The following is a 12,938-nucleotide window of genomic DNA, read 5'->3' on the forward strand; positions in this document are numbered from 1 at the left end:
AAAGACAGTCTTTTCAACAAATGGTGTTGGGAAAGCGGGATATGCATGCAACACAATGAGGTGGAACCCTTACCTAACACATTATACAAAAAATTACCTCAAAATGGATCAAAGACTGAAATGTAAAATCTCTTGGAAGAAAACATAGGGTGAAAGCTTCATGACTTTGGATTTGGCAATGATTTCTTGGACATGAATCCGAAGGCACAGGTAACAAAAGGAAAAATAGATAAATTGGACTTCACCAAAATTAAAAACTTTTGTGCATGAAAGAAGACTATCCACAAAGTGAAAAGACAACCCAAAGAATGGGAGAAAATATTTGCAAATCATATATCTGATAAGGGATGAACATCCAGAATATAGAGAACTACAGCTCAGCAACAATAAAAAACCCAGTCAAAAAATGGGCAAAGCACCTGAGCAGACATTTCTCGAAAGAAGATACACAAATAGCCAATAAGCACATGAAAGGATGCTCAGCATCACTAATCATTAGGGAAACTCAAATCAAAAACACAGTGAGGTACCACCTCACACCCATTAGGATGGCTATTTAAAAGCAAAGAAACAAACAGAAAACAACAAGTGTTGGCGAGGATGTGGAGAAATCGGAACTTCTGTGCATTGTTAGTGGGAATGTAAAATGGTGCAGCCACTGCGGAAAATGGTGTAGCAGTTCATTCGAAAATTGAAGGAAGAATTACCATTTGATCCAGCAATTCCACTTCTGGAAAATACCCCAAAGGACTGAAAGCAGGGATTTGAACAGATATGTGTCTACTCATGTTCATAGCAGCATTGTTCCCAGCAACCAGAGAGTGGAAGCAATGCAGAAGTTCAAAGATGGATGAATGATAAACAAAATGGGACATATCCATACAAGGGAATATTATTCAACCTTAACAAGGGATACAATTGTGGTATATGGTACACTATGGATGCAGACTTGAACACATTTATGCTAGGCGAAATAAGCCAGACACACAAAGGACTAATATCATCTGATTCCACTTATACTACTTACCTAGAACAGTCAAATTCATAGAGACAGAAACTAGAATGCTGGTTACCAGGGGCTACAGCAGGGAGTGAGAAGTTATTGTTTATTGGGTACAGAATTTAGTATAGTAAGATGAAAAAGTTTTGGAAATGGATAGCGGTGTTGGTTGCACAACAGTATGACTCTACTGATGCCACTGAAGTATACACTTAAAAATGGTTAAAACTGTAAGTCTTAGGTATATTTTATGACATTAAAAATGGTAACAGAAAGAAAAAGAAAGAATCTTGTGCGAGGTCACACAGTATAAGCCAGACTCAGGATGAGAAACTTACTACATTTGATTCAGAGACTGAGCTCTTAACTATTTTGCCATTTTGTTTATTGTAAGCATCTCCTAATGGATATTCTTCCCACTGTGACTTCTATCCATTTTGCACAACATTGGGAGAGTCATGGTCCCGGGAAGATGTGGGATCGGAGAAGACGTCACTTACATTTCACATCCAGGCTGAGGAGGTCGCTTCTGCTGGAACTGACCAGGTTGGAGACCTCACACTGATAATCCCCGGCATCCTCTCTCCTGACGGGGTCTATGGTGAGGGTGCTGTTGTCCTGGGACAGCTTCACCCGCTCTGTGAGCCAGAGACTCTGGTTACTGAAGAACCACTGGATGGAGATCTCAGTGTCATTTGTGAGGCAGGTCAGGACTACGGAGTCCTTATATTCTGTGACTTTGGTGTTGCTGGCTTCGATGGAGGGCTGTGCCACTGGGTCTGTGGAGAAACAGAGGAGGTGACTGAGTGAGAGTGGGGCCGGGCTCTGGGGCTATGCTCCTTCCTCAGAGATCTCAGTCAGTTCAAAGATCCCACAGTGGGCTGTGCGAAGGTGACCAAGAGGATGGCCCTGGCCCTGTGCACAAGGTTTTAAGTATTCATTAAGGTGACAGTCTGTAAAGCGAGGGCTGCACCTCCTCTCTGACCCGCATATCACCCCAGGATGACCCCTGACCAATTCCCCTGGACCCCTCTGTACTATCAGCACCAGGAACCTCTTCTCAGACCACATGTCCAGCATCCTCATAATCAAGTGGAATTGTTCTCTCCTGAACTTTTGTTGCCTCTTTTCCTAGAACTTTCTTTGACTCTAAAAATACCAGGTCCTATTTCCTACACACACTTCCGTGTATGTTGGAGAAGGCAGGCTAGCCAACTCTGTCCACCTCTGGGGCCAGTGGAACTGTATGTAAGTAGCGAAGACATGTACTTGTTGCTAAATAAGTTGTTAGGGAATGAGGATGGCCCTGCACTGTCTTCATAAGCTTAGTCATTGAAGCGTTTTCAATCAAAGGATGTCTCACCCTGAGAAGGACGTTTACTTCGGTCTATGGGTTAAATATCATGGTGAAGGAAAGCTCTAGAGAAGTGGTTAGCGATTTAACAAAATACTGGCACTCTTAGGAAGAGAGGGAAACTAGTGCAACACAGTGAAGGCCTTATAGGGAAGTCCCACAGCTAGCATCATACTCAATGGTGAAACACTGAAAGCTTCTTTTCTTTTTTTGGTGAGAAAGAGTCACCCTGAGCTAACAACTGTGGTCGATCTTCCTCTTTTTTTGTTTGAGGAAGATTAGCCCTGAGTTAACTGTTGTGCCAGTCGTCGTCTATTTTGTATGTGGGTCGCCACCACAGCATGGCTGATGAGTGGTGTAGGTCCTCACACGGAGGTGAACCCGGGAACCCGGGCCAGCGAAACAGAGCACGCTGAACTTAACCGCTACGCCATGGGGCCGGCCCTTACAGCTTTTCCTCTAAGATCAGGAAGAAGACAAGGATGCTCCTTTCACCACCCCTATGGAGCACAGTACAGAAGTTCAAGCCAGATCAATTGGTCAAGAAAAAGAAAGGGAAAGCCTCCAAATGGAAAAGAAGAAATACAATTACGTCTGTTTGCAGATGGCATTAACTTATATGCAGAAAACCATAAAGATTCTACAAAAACCTCTTAGACTAAGAAAGGAATTCAGCAATGTTGCAGGATACCAAATCAACGTACGAAAATTAGTTGTGTTTCCATAGACTGACAATTAAGAATCTGAAAGGGAAGTTAAGAAAACAGTTCCATTTACAATAACATCAAAAAGAGTAAAATACTGGGGAATTAACGTAACCAAGGGGATCAAAGACTTGTACACTGAAAAACTAAAAGACATTGTGGAAAGGAATAAAAAGACATAAGTAAATGGAAAGACATTCTGTGTTCATGGATTGGAAGACTTAATATCGTTAAGATGACGATGATACCCAAAGTGATCTACACATCAAATGCAATCCCTATGAACGTCCCAATGACCTTTACTTTGCAGAAACAGAAAAAGCAACCCTAAACTACATGTGGGATTTCAAGGGAACAGAAATATCCAAGAGTATCTTCAAAAAAAACAAAGTTAGAGGACTCACACTTCCTGATTTCCAAATTTACTGCAAAGCTATGGTAACCAAACAGTGTGGTACTAGGATAAAGACAGACATGTTGACCAATGGAATGGAAAAGAGAGCCCAGAAATAAACCCTCGCATATATTGTCTACAGATTTTGGACAGGGGTGCCCAGACCATTCAACGGGGAAAAGACAGTCTTTTCAACAAATGGTGTTGGGAAAGCGGGATATGCATGCAACACAATGAGGTGGAACCCTTACCTAACACATTATACAAAAATTACCTCAAAATGGATCAAAGACTGAAATGTAAAATCTCTTGGAAGAAAACATAGGGTGAAAGCTTCATGACTTTGGATTTGGCAATGATTTCTTGGACATGAATCCGAAGGCACAGGTAACAAAAGGAAAAATAGATAAATTGGACTTCACCAAAATTAAAAACTTTTGTGCATGAAAGAAGACTATCCACAAAGTGAAAAGACAACCCAAAGAATGGGAGAAAATATTTGCAAATCATATATCTGATAAGGGATGAACATCCAGAATATAGAGAACTACAGCTCAGCAACAATAAAAAACCCAGTCAAAAAATGGGCAAAGCACCTGAGCAGACATTTCTCGAAAGAAGATACACAAATAGCCAATAAGCACATGAAAGGATGCTCAGCATCACTAATCATTAGGGAAACTCAAATCAAAAACACAGTGAGGTACCACCTCACACCCATTAGGATGGCTATTTAAAAGCAAAGAAACAAACAGAAAACAACAAGTGTTGGCGAGGATGTGGAGAAATCGGAACTTCTGTGCATTGTTAGTGGGAATGTAAAATGGTGCAGCCACTGCAGAAAATGATGTAGCAGTTCATTTGAAAATTGAAGAAAGAATTACCATTTGATCCAGCAATTCCACTTCTGGAAAATACCCCAAAGGACTGAAAGCAGGGATTTGAACAGATATGTGTCTACTCATGTTCATAGCAGCATTGTTCCCAGCAACCAGAGAGTGGAAGCAATGCAGAAGTTCAAAGATGGATGAATGATAAACAAAATGGGACATATCCATACAAGGGAATATTATTCAACCTTAACAAGGGATACAATTGTGGTATATGGTACACTATGGATGCAGACTTGAACACATTTATGCTAGGCGAAATAAGCCAGACACACAAAGGACTAATATCATCTGATTCCACTTATACTACTTACCTAGAACAGTCAAATTCATAGAGACAGAAACTAGAATGCTGGTTACCAGGGGCTACAGCAGGGAGTGAGAAGTTATTGTTTATTGGGTACAGAATTTAGTATAGTAAGATGAAAAAAGTTTTGGAAATGGATAAGCGGTGTTGGTTGCACAACAGTATGACTCTACTGATGCCACTGAAGTATACACTTAAAAATGGTTAAAACTGTAAGTCTTAGGTATATTTTATGACATTAAAAATGGTAACAGAAAGAAAAAGAAAGAATCTTGTGCGAGGTCACACAGTATAAGCCAGACTCAGGATGAGAAACTTACTACATTTGATTCAGAGACTGAGCTCTTAACTATTTTGCCATTTTGTTTATTGTAAGCATCTCCTAATGGATATTCTTCCCCCTGTGACTTCTATCCATTTTGCACAACATTGGGAGAGTCATGGTCCCGGGAAGATGTGGGATCGGAGAAGACGTCACTTACATTTCACATCCAGGCTGAGGAGGTCGCTTCTGCTGGAACTGACCAGGTTGGAGACCTCACACTGATAATCCCCGGCATCCTCTCTCCTGACGGGGTCTATGGTGAGGGTGCTGTTGTCCTGGGACAGCTTCACCCGCTCTGTGAGCCAGAGACTCTGGTTACTGAAGAACCACTGGATGGAGATCTCAGTGTCATTTGTGAGGCAGGTCAGGACTACGGAGTCCTTATATTCTGTGACTTTGGTGTTGCTGGCTTCGATGGAGGGCTGTGCCACTGGGTCTGTGGAGAAACAGAGGAGGTGACTGAGTGAGAGTGGGGCCGGGCTCTGGGGCTATGCTCCTTCCTCAGAGATCTCAGTCAGTTCAAAGATCCCACAGTGGGCTGTGCGAAGGTGACCAAGAGGATGGCCCTGGCCCTGTGCACAAGGTTTTAAGTATTCATTAAGGTGACAGTCTGTAAAGCGAGGGCTGCACCTCCTCTCTGACCCGCATATCACCCCAGGATGACCCCTGACCAATTCCCCTGGACCCCTCTGTACTATCAGCACCAGGAACCTCTTCTCAGACCACATGTCCAGCATCCTCATAATCAAGTGGAATTGTTCTCTCCTGAACTTTTGTTGCCTCTTTTCCTAGAACTTTCTTTGACTCTAAAAATACCAGGTCCTATTTCCTACACACACTTCCGTGTATGTTGGAGAAGGCAGGCTAGCCAACTCTGTCCACCTCTGGGGCCAGTGGAACTGTATGTAAGTAGCGAAGACATGTACTTGTTGCTAAATAAGTTGTTAGGGAATGAGGATGGCCCTGCACTGTCTTCATAAGCTTAGTCATTGAAGCGTTTTCAATCAAAGGATGTCTCACCCTGAGAAGGACGTTTACTTCCGGGTCTATGGGTTAAATATCATGGTGAAGGAAAGCTCTAGAGAAGTGGTTAGCGATTTAACAAAATACTGGCACTCTTAGGAAGAGAGGGAAACTAGTGCAACACAGTGAAGGCCTTATAGGGAAGTCCCACAGCTAGCATCATACTCAATGGTGAAACACTGAAAGCTTCTTTTCTTTTTTTGGTGAGAAAGAGTCACCCTGAGCTAACAACTGTGGTCGATCTTCCTCTTTTTTTGTTTGAGGAAGATTAGCCCTGAGTTAACTGTTGTGCCAGTCGTCGTCTATTTTGTATGTGGGTCGCCACCACAGCATGGCTGATGAGTGGTGTAGGTCCTCACACGGAGGTGAACCCCGGGAACCCGGGCCAGCGAAACAGAGCACGCTGAACTTAACCGCTACGCCATGGGGCCGGCCCTTACAGCTTTTCCTCTAAGATCAGGAAGAAGACAAGGATGCTCCTTTCACCACCCCTATGGAGCACAGTACAGAAGTTCAAGCCAGATCAATTGGTCAAGAAAAAGAAAGGGAAAGCCTCCAAATGGAAAAGAAGAAATACAATTACGTCTGTTTGCAGATGGCATTAACTTATATGCAGAAAACCATAAAGATTCTACAAAAACCTCTTAGACTAAGAAAGGAATTCAGCAATGTTGCAGGATACCAAATCAACGTACGAAAATTAGTTGTGTTTCCATAGACTGACAATTAAGAATCTGAAAGGGAAGTTAAGAAAACAGTTCCATTTACAATAACATCAAAAAGAGTAAAATACTGGGGAATTAACGTAACCAAGGGGATCAAAGACTTGTACACTGAAAAACTAAAAGACATTGTGGAAAGGAATAAAAGACATAAGTAAATGGAAAGACATTCTGTGTTCATGGATTGGAAGACTTAATATCGTTAAGATGACGATGATACCCAAAGTGATCTACACATCAAATGCAATCCCTATGAACGTCCCAATGACCTTTACTTTGCAGAAACAGAAAAAGCAACCCTAAACTACATGTGGGATTTCAAGGGAACAGAAATATCCAAGAGTATCTTCAAAAAAAACAAAGTTAGAGGACTCACACTTCCTGATTTCCAAATTTACTGCAAAGCTATGGTAACCAAACAGTGTGGTACTAGGATAAAGACAGACATGTTGACCAATGGAATGGAAAAGTGAGCCCAGAAATAAACCCTCGCATATATTGTCTACAGATTTTGGACAGGGGTGCCCAGACCATTCAACGGGGAAAAGACAGTCTTTTCAACAAATGGTGTTGGGAAAGCGGGATATGCATGCAACACAATGAGGTGGAACCCTTACCTAACACATTATACAAAAAATTACCTCAAAATGGATCAAAGACTGAAATGTAAAATCTCTTGGAAGAAAACATAGGGTGAAAGCTTCATGACTTTGGATTTGGCAATGATTTCTTGGACATGAATCCGAAGGCACAGGTAACAAAAGGAAAAATAGATAAATTGGACTTCACCAAAATTAAAAACTTTTGTGCATGAAAGAAGACTATCCACAAAGTGAAAAAGACAACCCAAAGAATGGGAGAAAATATTTGCAAATCATATATCTGATAAGGGATGAACATCCAGAATATAGAGAACTACAGCTCAGCAACAATAAAAAACCCAGTCAAAAAATGGGCAAAGCACCTGAGCAGACATTTCTCGAAAGAAGATACACAAATAGCCAATAAGCACATGAAAGGATGCTCAGCATCACTAATCATTAGGGAAACTCAAATCAAAAACACAGTGAGGTACCACCTCACACCCATTAGGATGGCTATTTAAAAGCAAAGAAACAAACAGAAAACAACAAGTGTTGGCGAGGATGTGGAGAAATCGGAACTTCTGTGCATTGTTAGTGGGAATGTAAAATGGTGCAGCCACTGCGGAAAATGGTGTAGCAGTTCATTCGAAAATTGAAGGAAGAATTACCATTTGATCCAGCAATTCCACTTCTGGAAAATACCCCAAAGGACTGAAAGCAGGGATTTGAACAGATATGTGTCTACTCATGTTCATAGCAGCATTGTTCCCAGCAACCAGAGAGTGGAAGCAATGCAGAAGTTCAAAGATGGATGAATGATAAACAAAATGGGACATATCCATACAAGGGAATATTATTCAACCTTAACAAGGGATACAATTGTGGTATATGGTACACTATGGATGCAGACTTGAACACATTTATGCTAGGCGAAATAAGCCAGACACACAAAGGACTAATATCATCTGATTCCACTTATACTACTTACCTAGAACAGTCAAATTCATAGAGACAGAAACTAGAATGCTGGTTACCAGGGGCTACAGCAGGGAGTGAGAAGTTATTGTTTATTGGGTACAGAATTTAGTATAGTAAGATGAAAAAGTTTTGGAAATGGATAGCGGTGTTGGTTGCACAACAGTATGACTCTACTGATGCCACTGAAGTATACACTTAAAAATGGTTAAAACTGTAAGTCTTAGGTATATTTTATGACATTAAAAATGGTAACAGAAAGAAAAAGAAAGAATCTTGTGCGAGGTCACACAGTATAAGCCAGACTCAGGATGAGAAACTTACTACATTTGATTCAGAGACTGAGCTCTTAACTATTTTGCCATTTTGTTTATTGTAAGCATCTCCTAATGGATATTCTTCCCACTGTGACTTCTATCCATTTTGCACAACATTGGGAGAGTCATGGTCCCGGGAAGATGTGGGATCGGAGAAGACGTCACTTACATTTCACATCCAGGCTGAGGAGGTCGCTTCTGCTGGAACTGACCAGGTTGGAGACCTCACACTGATAATCCCCGGCATCCTCTCTCCTGCCGGGGTCTATGGTGAGGGTGCTGTTGTCCTGGGACAGCTTCACCCGCTCTGTGAGCCAGAGACTCTGGTTACTGAAGAACCACTGGATGGAGATCTCAGTGTCATTTGTGAGGCAGGTCAGGACTACGGAGTCCTTATATTCTGTGACTTTGGTGTTGCTGGCTTCGATGGAGGGCTGTGCCACTGGGTCTGTGGAGAAACAGAGGAGGTGACTGAGTGAGAGTGGGGCCGGGCTCTGGGGCTATGCTCCTTCCTCAGAGATCTCAGTCAGTTCAAAGATCCCACAGTGGGCTGTGCGAAGGTGACCAAGAGGATGGCCCTGGCCCTGTGCACAAGGTTTTAAGTATTCATTAAGGTGACAGTCTGTAAAGCGAGGGCTGCACCTCCTCTCTGACCCGCATATCACCCCAGGATGACCCCTGACCAATTCCCCTGGACCCCTCTGTACTATCAGCACCAGGAACCTCTTCTCAGACCACATGTCCAGCATCCTCATAATCAAGTGGAATTGTTCTCTCCTGAACTTTTGTTGCCTCTTTTCCTAGAACTTTCTTTGACTCTAAAAATACCAGGTCCTATTTCCTACACACACTTCCGTGTATGTTGGAGAAGGCAGGCTAGCCAACTCTGTCCACCTCTGGGGCCAGTGGAACTGTATGTAAGTAGCGAAGACATGTACTTGTTGCTAAATAAGTTGTTAGGGAATGAGGATGGCCCTGCACTGTCTTCATAAGCTTAGTCATTGAAGCGTTTTCAATCAAAGGATGTCTCACCCTGAGAAGGACGTTTCCTCCGGGGTCTATGGGTTAAATATCATGGTGAAGGAAAGCTCTAGAGAAGTGGTTAGCGATTTAACAAAATACTGGCACTCTTAGGAAGAGAGGGAAACTAGTGCAACACAGTGAAGGCCTTATAGGGAAGTCCCACAGCTAGCATCATACTCAATGGTGAAACACTGAAAGCTTCTTTTCTTTTTTTGGTGAGAAAGAGTCACCCTGAGCTAACAACTGTGGTCGATCTTCCTCTTTTTTTGTTTGAGGAAGATTAGCCCTGAGTTAACTGTTGTGCCAGTCGTCGTCTATTTTGTATGTGGGTCGCCACCACAGCATGGCTGATGAGTGGTGTAGGTCCTCACACGGAGGTGAACCCCGGGAACCCGGGCCAGCGAAACAGAGCATGCTGAACTTAACCGCTACGCCATGGGGCCGGCCCTTACAGCTTTTCCTCTAAGATCAGGAAGAAGACAAGGATGCTCCTTTCACCACCCCTATGGAGCACAGTACAGAAGTTCAAGCCAGATCAATTGGTCAAGAAAAAGAAAGGGAAAGCCTCCAAATGGAAAAGAAGAAATACAATTACGTCTGTTTGCAGATGGCATTAACTTATATGCAGAAAACCATAAAGATTCTACAAAAACCTCTTAGACTAAGAAAGGAATTCAGCAATGTTGCAGGATACCAAATCAACGTACGAAAATTAGTTGTGTTTCCATAGACTGACAATTAAGAATCTGAAAGGGAAGTTAAGAAAACAGTTCCATTTACAATAACATCAAAAAGAGTAAAATACTGGGGAATTAACGTAACCAAGGGGATCAAAGACTTGTACACTGAAAAACTAAAAGACATTGTGGAAAGGAATAAAAAGACATAAGTAAATGGAAAGACATTCTGTGTTCATGGATTGGAAGACTTAATATCGTTAAGATGACGATGATACCCAAAGTGATCTACACATTCAAATGCAATCCCTATGAACGTCCCAATGACCTTTACTTTGCAGAAACAGAAAAAGCAACCCTAAACTACATGTGGGATTTCAAGGGAACAGAAATATCCAAGAGTATCTTCAAAAAAAACAAAGTTAGAGGACTCACACTTCCTGATTTCCAAATTTACTGCAAAGCTATGGTAACCAAACAGTGTGGTACTAGGATAAAGACAGACATGTTGACCAATGGAATGGAAAAGAGAGCCCAGAAATAAACCCTCGCATATATTGTCTACAGATTTTGGACAGGGGTGCCCAGACCATTCAACGGGGAAAAGACAGTCTTTTCAACAAATGGTGTTGGGAAAGCGGGATATGCATGCAACACAATGAGGTGGAACCCTTACCTAACACATTATACAAAAATTACCTCAAAATGGATCAAAGACTGAAATGTAAAATCTCTTGGAAGAAAACATAGGGTGAAAGCTTCATGACTTTGGATTTGGCAATGATTTCTTGGACATGAATCCGAAGGCACAGGTAACAAAAGGAAAAATAGATAAATTGGACTTCACCAAAATTAAAAACTTTTGTGCATGAAAGAAGACTATCCACAAAGTGAAAAGACAACCCAAAGAATGGGAGAAAATATTTGCAAATCATATATCTGATAAGGGATGAACATCCAGAATATAGAGAACTACAGCTCAGCAACAATAAAAAACCCAGTCAAAAAATGGGCAAAGCACCTGAGCAGACATTTCTCGAAAGAAGATACACAAATAGCCAATAAGCACATGAAAGGATGCTCAGCATCACTAATCATTAGGAAACTCAAATCAAAAACACAGTGAGGTACCACCTCACACCCATTAGGATGGCTATTTAAAAGCAAAGAAACAAACAGAAAACAACAAGTGTTGGCGAGGATGTGGAGAAATCGGAACTTCTGTGCATTGTTAGTGGGAATGTAAAATGGTGCAGCCACTGCGGAAAATGGTGTAGCAGTTCATTCGAAAATTGAAGGAAGAATTACCATTTGATCCAGCAATTCCACTTCTGGAAAATACCCCAAAGGACTGAAAGCAGGGATTTGAACAGATATGTGTCTACTCATGTTCATAGCAGCATTGTTCCCAGCAACCAGAGAGTGGAAGCAATGCAGAAGTTCAAAGATGGATGAATGATAAACAAAATGGGACATATCCATACAAGGGAATATTATTCAACCTTAACAAGGGATACAATTGTGGTATATGGTACACTATGGATGCAGACTTGAACACATTTATGCTAGGCGAAATAAGCCAGACACACAAAGGACTAATATCATCTGATTCCACTTATACTACTTACCTAGAATAGTCAAATTCATAGAGACAGAAACTAGAATGCTGGTTACCAGGGGCTACAGCAGGGAGTGAGAAGTTATTGTTTATTGGGTACAGAATTTAGTATAGTAAGATGAAAAAAGTTTTGGAAATGGATAGCGGTGTTGGTTGCACAACAGTATGACTCTACTGATGCCACTGAAGTATACACTTAAAAATGGTTAAAACTGTAAGTCTTAGGTATATTTTATGACATTAAAAATGGTAACAGAAAGAAAAAGAAAGAATCTTGTGCGAGGTCACACAGTATAAGCCAGACTCAGGATGAGAAACTTACTACATTTGATTCAGAGACTGAGCTCTTAACTATTTTGCCATTTTGTTTATTGTAAGCATCTCCTAATGGATATTCTTCCCCCTGTGACTTCTATCCATTTTGCACAACATTGGGAGAGTCATGGTCCCGGGAAGATGTGGGATCGGACAAGACGTCACTTACATTTCACATCCAGGCTGAGGAGGTCGCTTCTGCTGGAACTGACCAGGTTGGAGACCTCACACTGATAATCCCCGGCATCCTCTCTCCTGACGGGGTCTATGGTGAGGGTGCTGTTGTCCTGGGACAGCTTCACCCGCTCTGTGAGCCAGAGACTCTGGTTACTGAAGAACCACTGGATGGAGATCTCAGTGTCATTTGTGAGGCAGGTCAGGACTACGGAGTCCTTATATTCTGTGACTTTGGTGTTGCTGGCTTCGATGGAGGGCTGTGCCACTGGGTCTGTGGAGAAACAGAGGAGGTGACTGAGTGAGAGTGGGGCCGGGCTCTGGGGCTATGCTCCTTCCTCAGAGATCTCAGTCAGTTCAAAGATCCCACAGTGGGCTGTGCGAAGGTGACCAAGAGGATGGCCCTGGCCCTGTGCACAAGGTTTTAAGTATTCATTAAGGTGACAGTCTGTAAAGCGAGGGCTGCACCTCCTCTCTGACCCGCATATCACCCCAGGATGACCCCTGACCAATTCCCCTGGACCCCTCTGTACTAT

At 42.2% G+C, this 12,938-nt stretch overlaps 1 protein-coding gene across 1 annotated transcript in view; it reads right to left on the reverse strand.

Annotated features, from left to right (window-relative positions):
• The window catches only part of LOC101397744 (obscurin-like), a 47,559-nt gene that overhangs the window by 14,146 nt on the left and 20,475 nt on the right, over positions 1-12,938 (reverse strand). The window contains exons 8-11 of the mRNA XM_087421932.1: positions 12,398-12,676; positions 8,765-9,043; positions 5,132-5,410; positions 1,501-1,779 (exon numbers count right to left, since the gene is read on the reverse strand). Of these exons, the coding sequence (XP_087278058.1) occupies positions 1,501-1,779; positions 5,132-5,410; positions 8,765-9,043; positions 12,398-12,676 (1,116 nt within the window). The remainder of the gene's footprint in view (positions 1-1,500; positions 1,780-5,131; positions 5,411-8,764; positions 9,044-12,397; positions 12,677-12,938) is intronic.

This window comes from Ceratotherium simum, chromosome 33, assembly GCF_057802395.1.
Source record: "Ceratotherium simum simum isolate JZ-2026a chromosome 33, ASM5780239v1, whole genome shotgun sequence".
In the NCBI taxonomy this organism is placed as follows: Eukaryota; Metazoa; Chordata; class Mammalia; order Perissodactyla; family Rhinocerotidae; genus Ceratotherium; species Ceratotherium simum.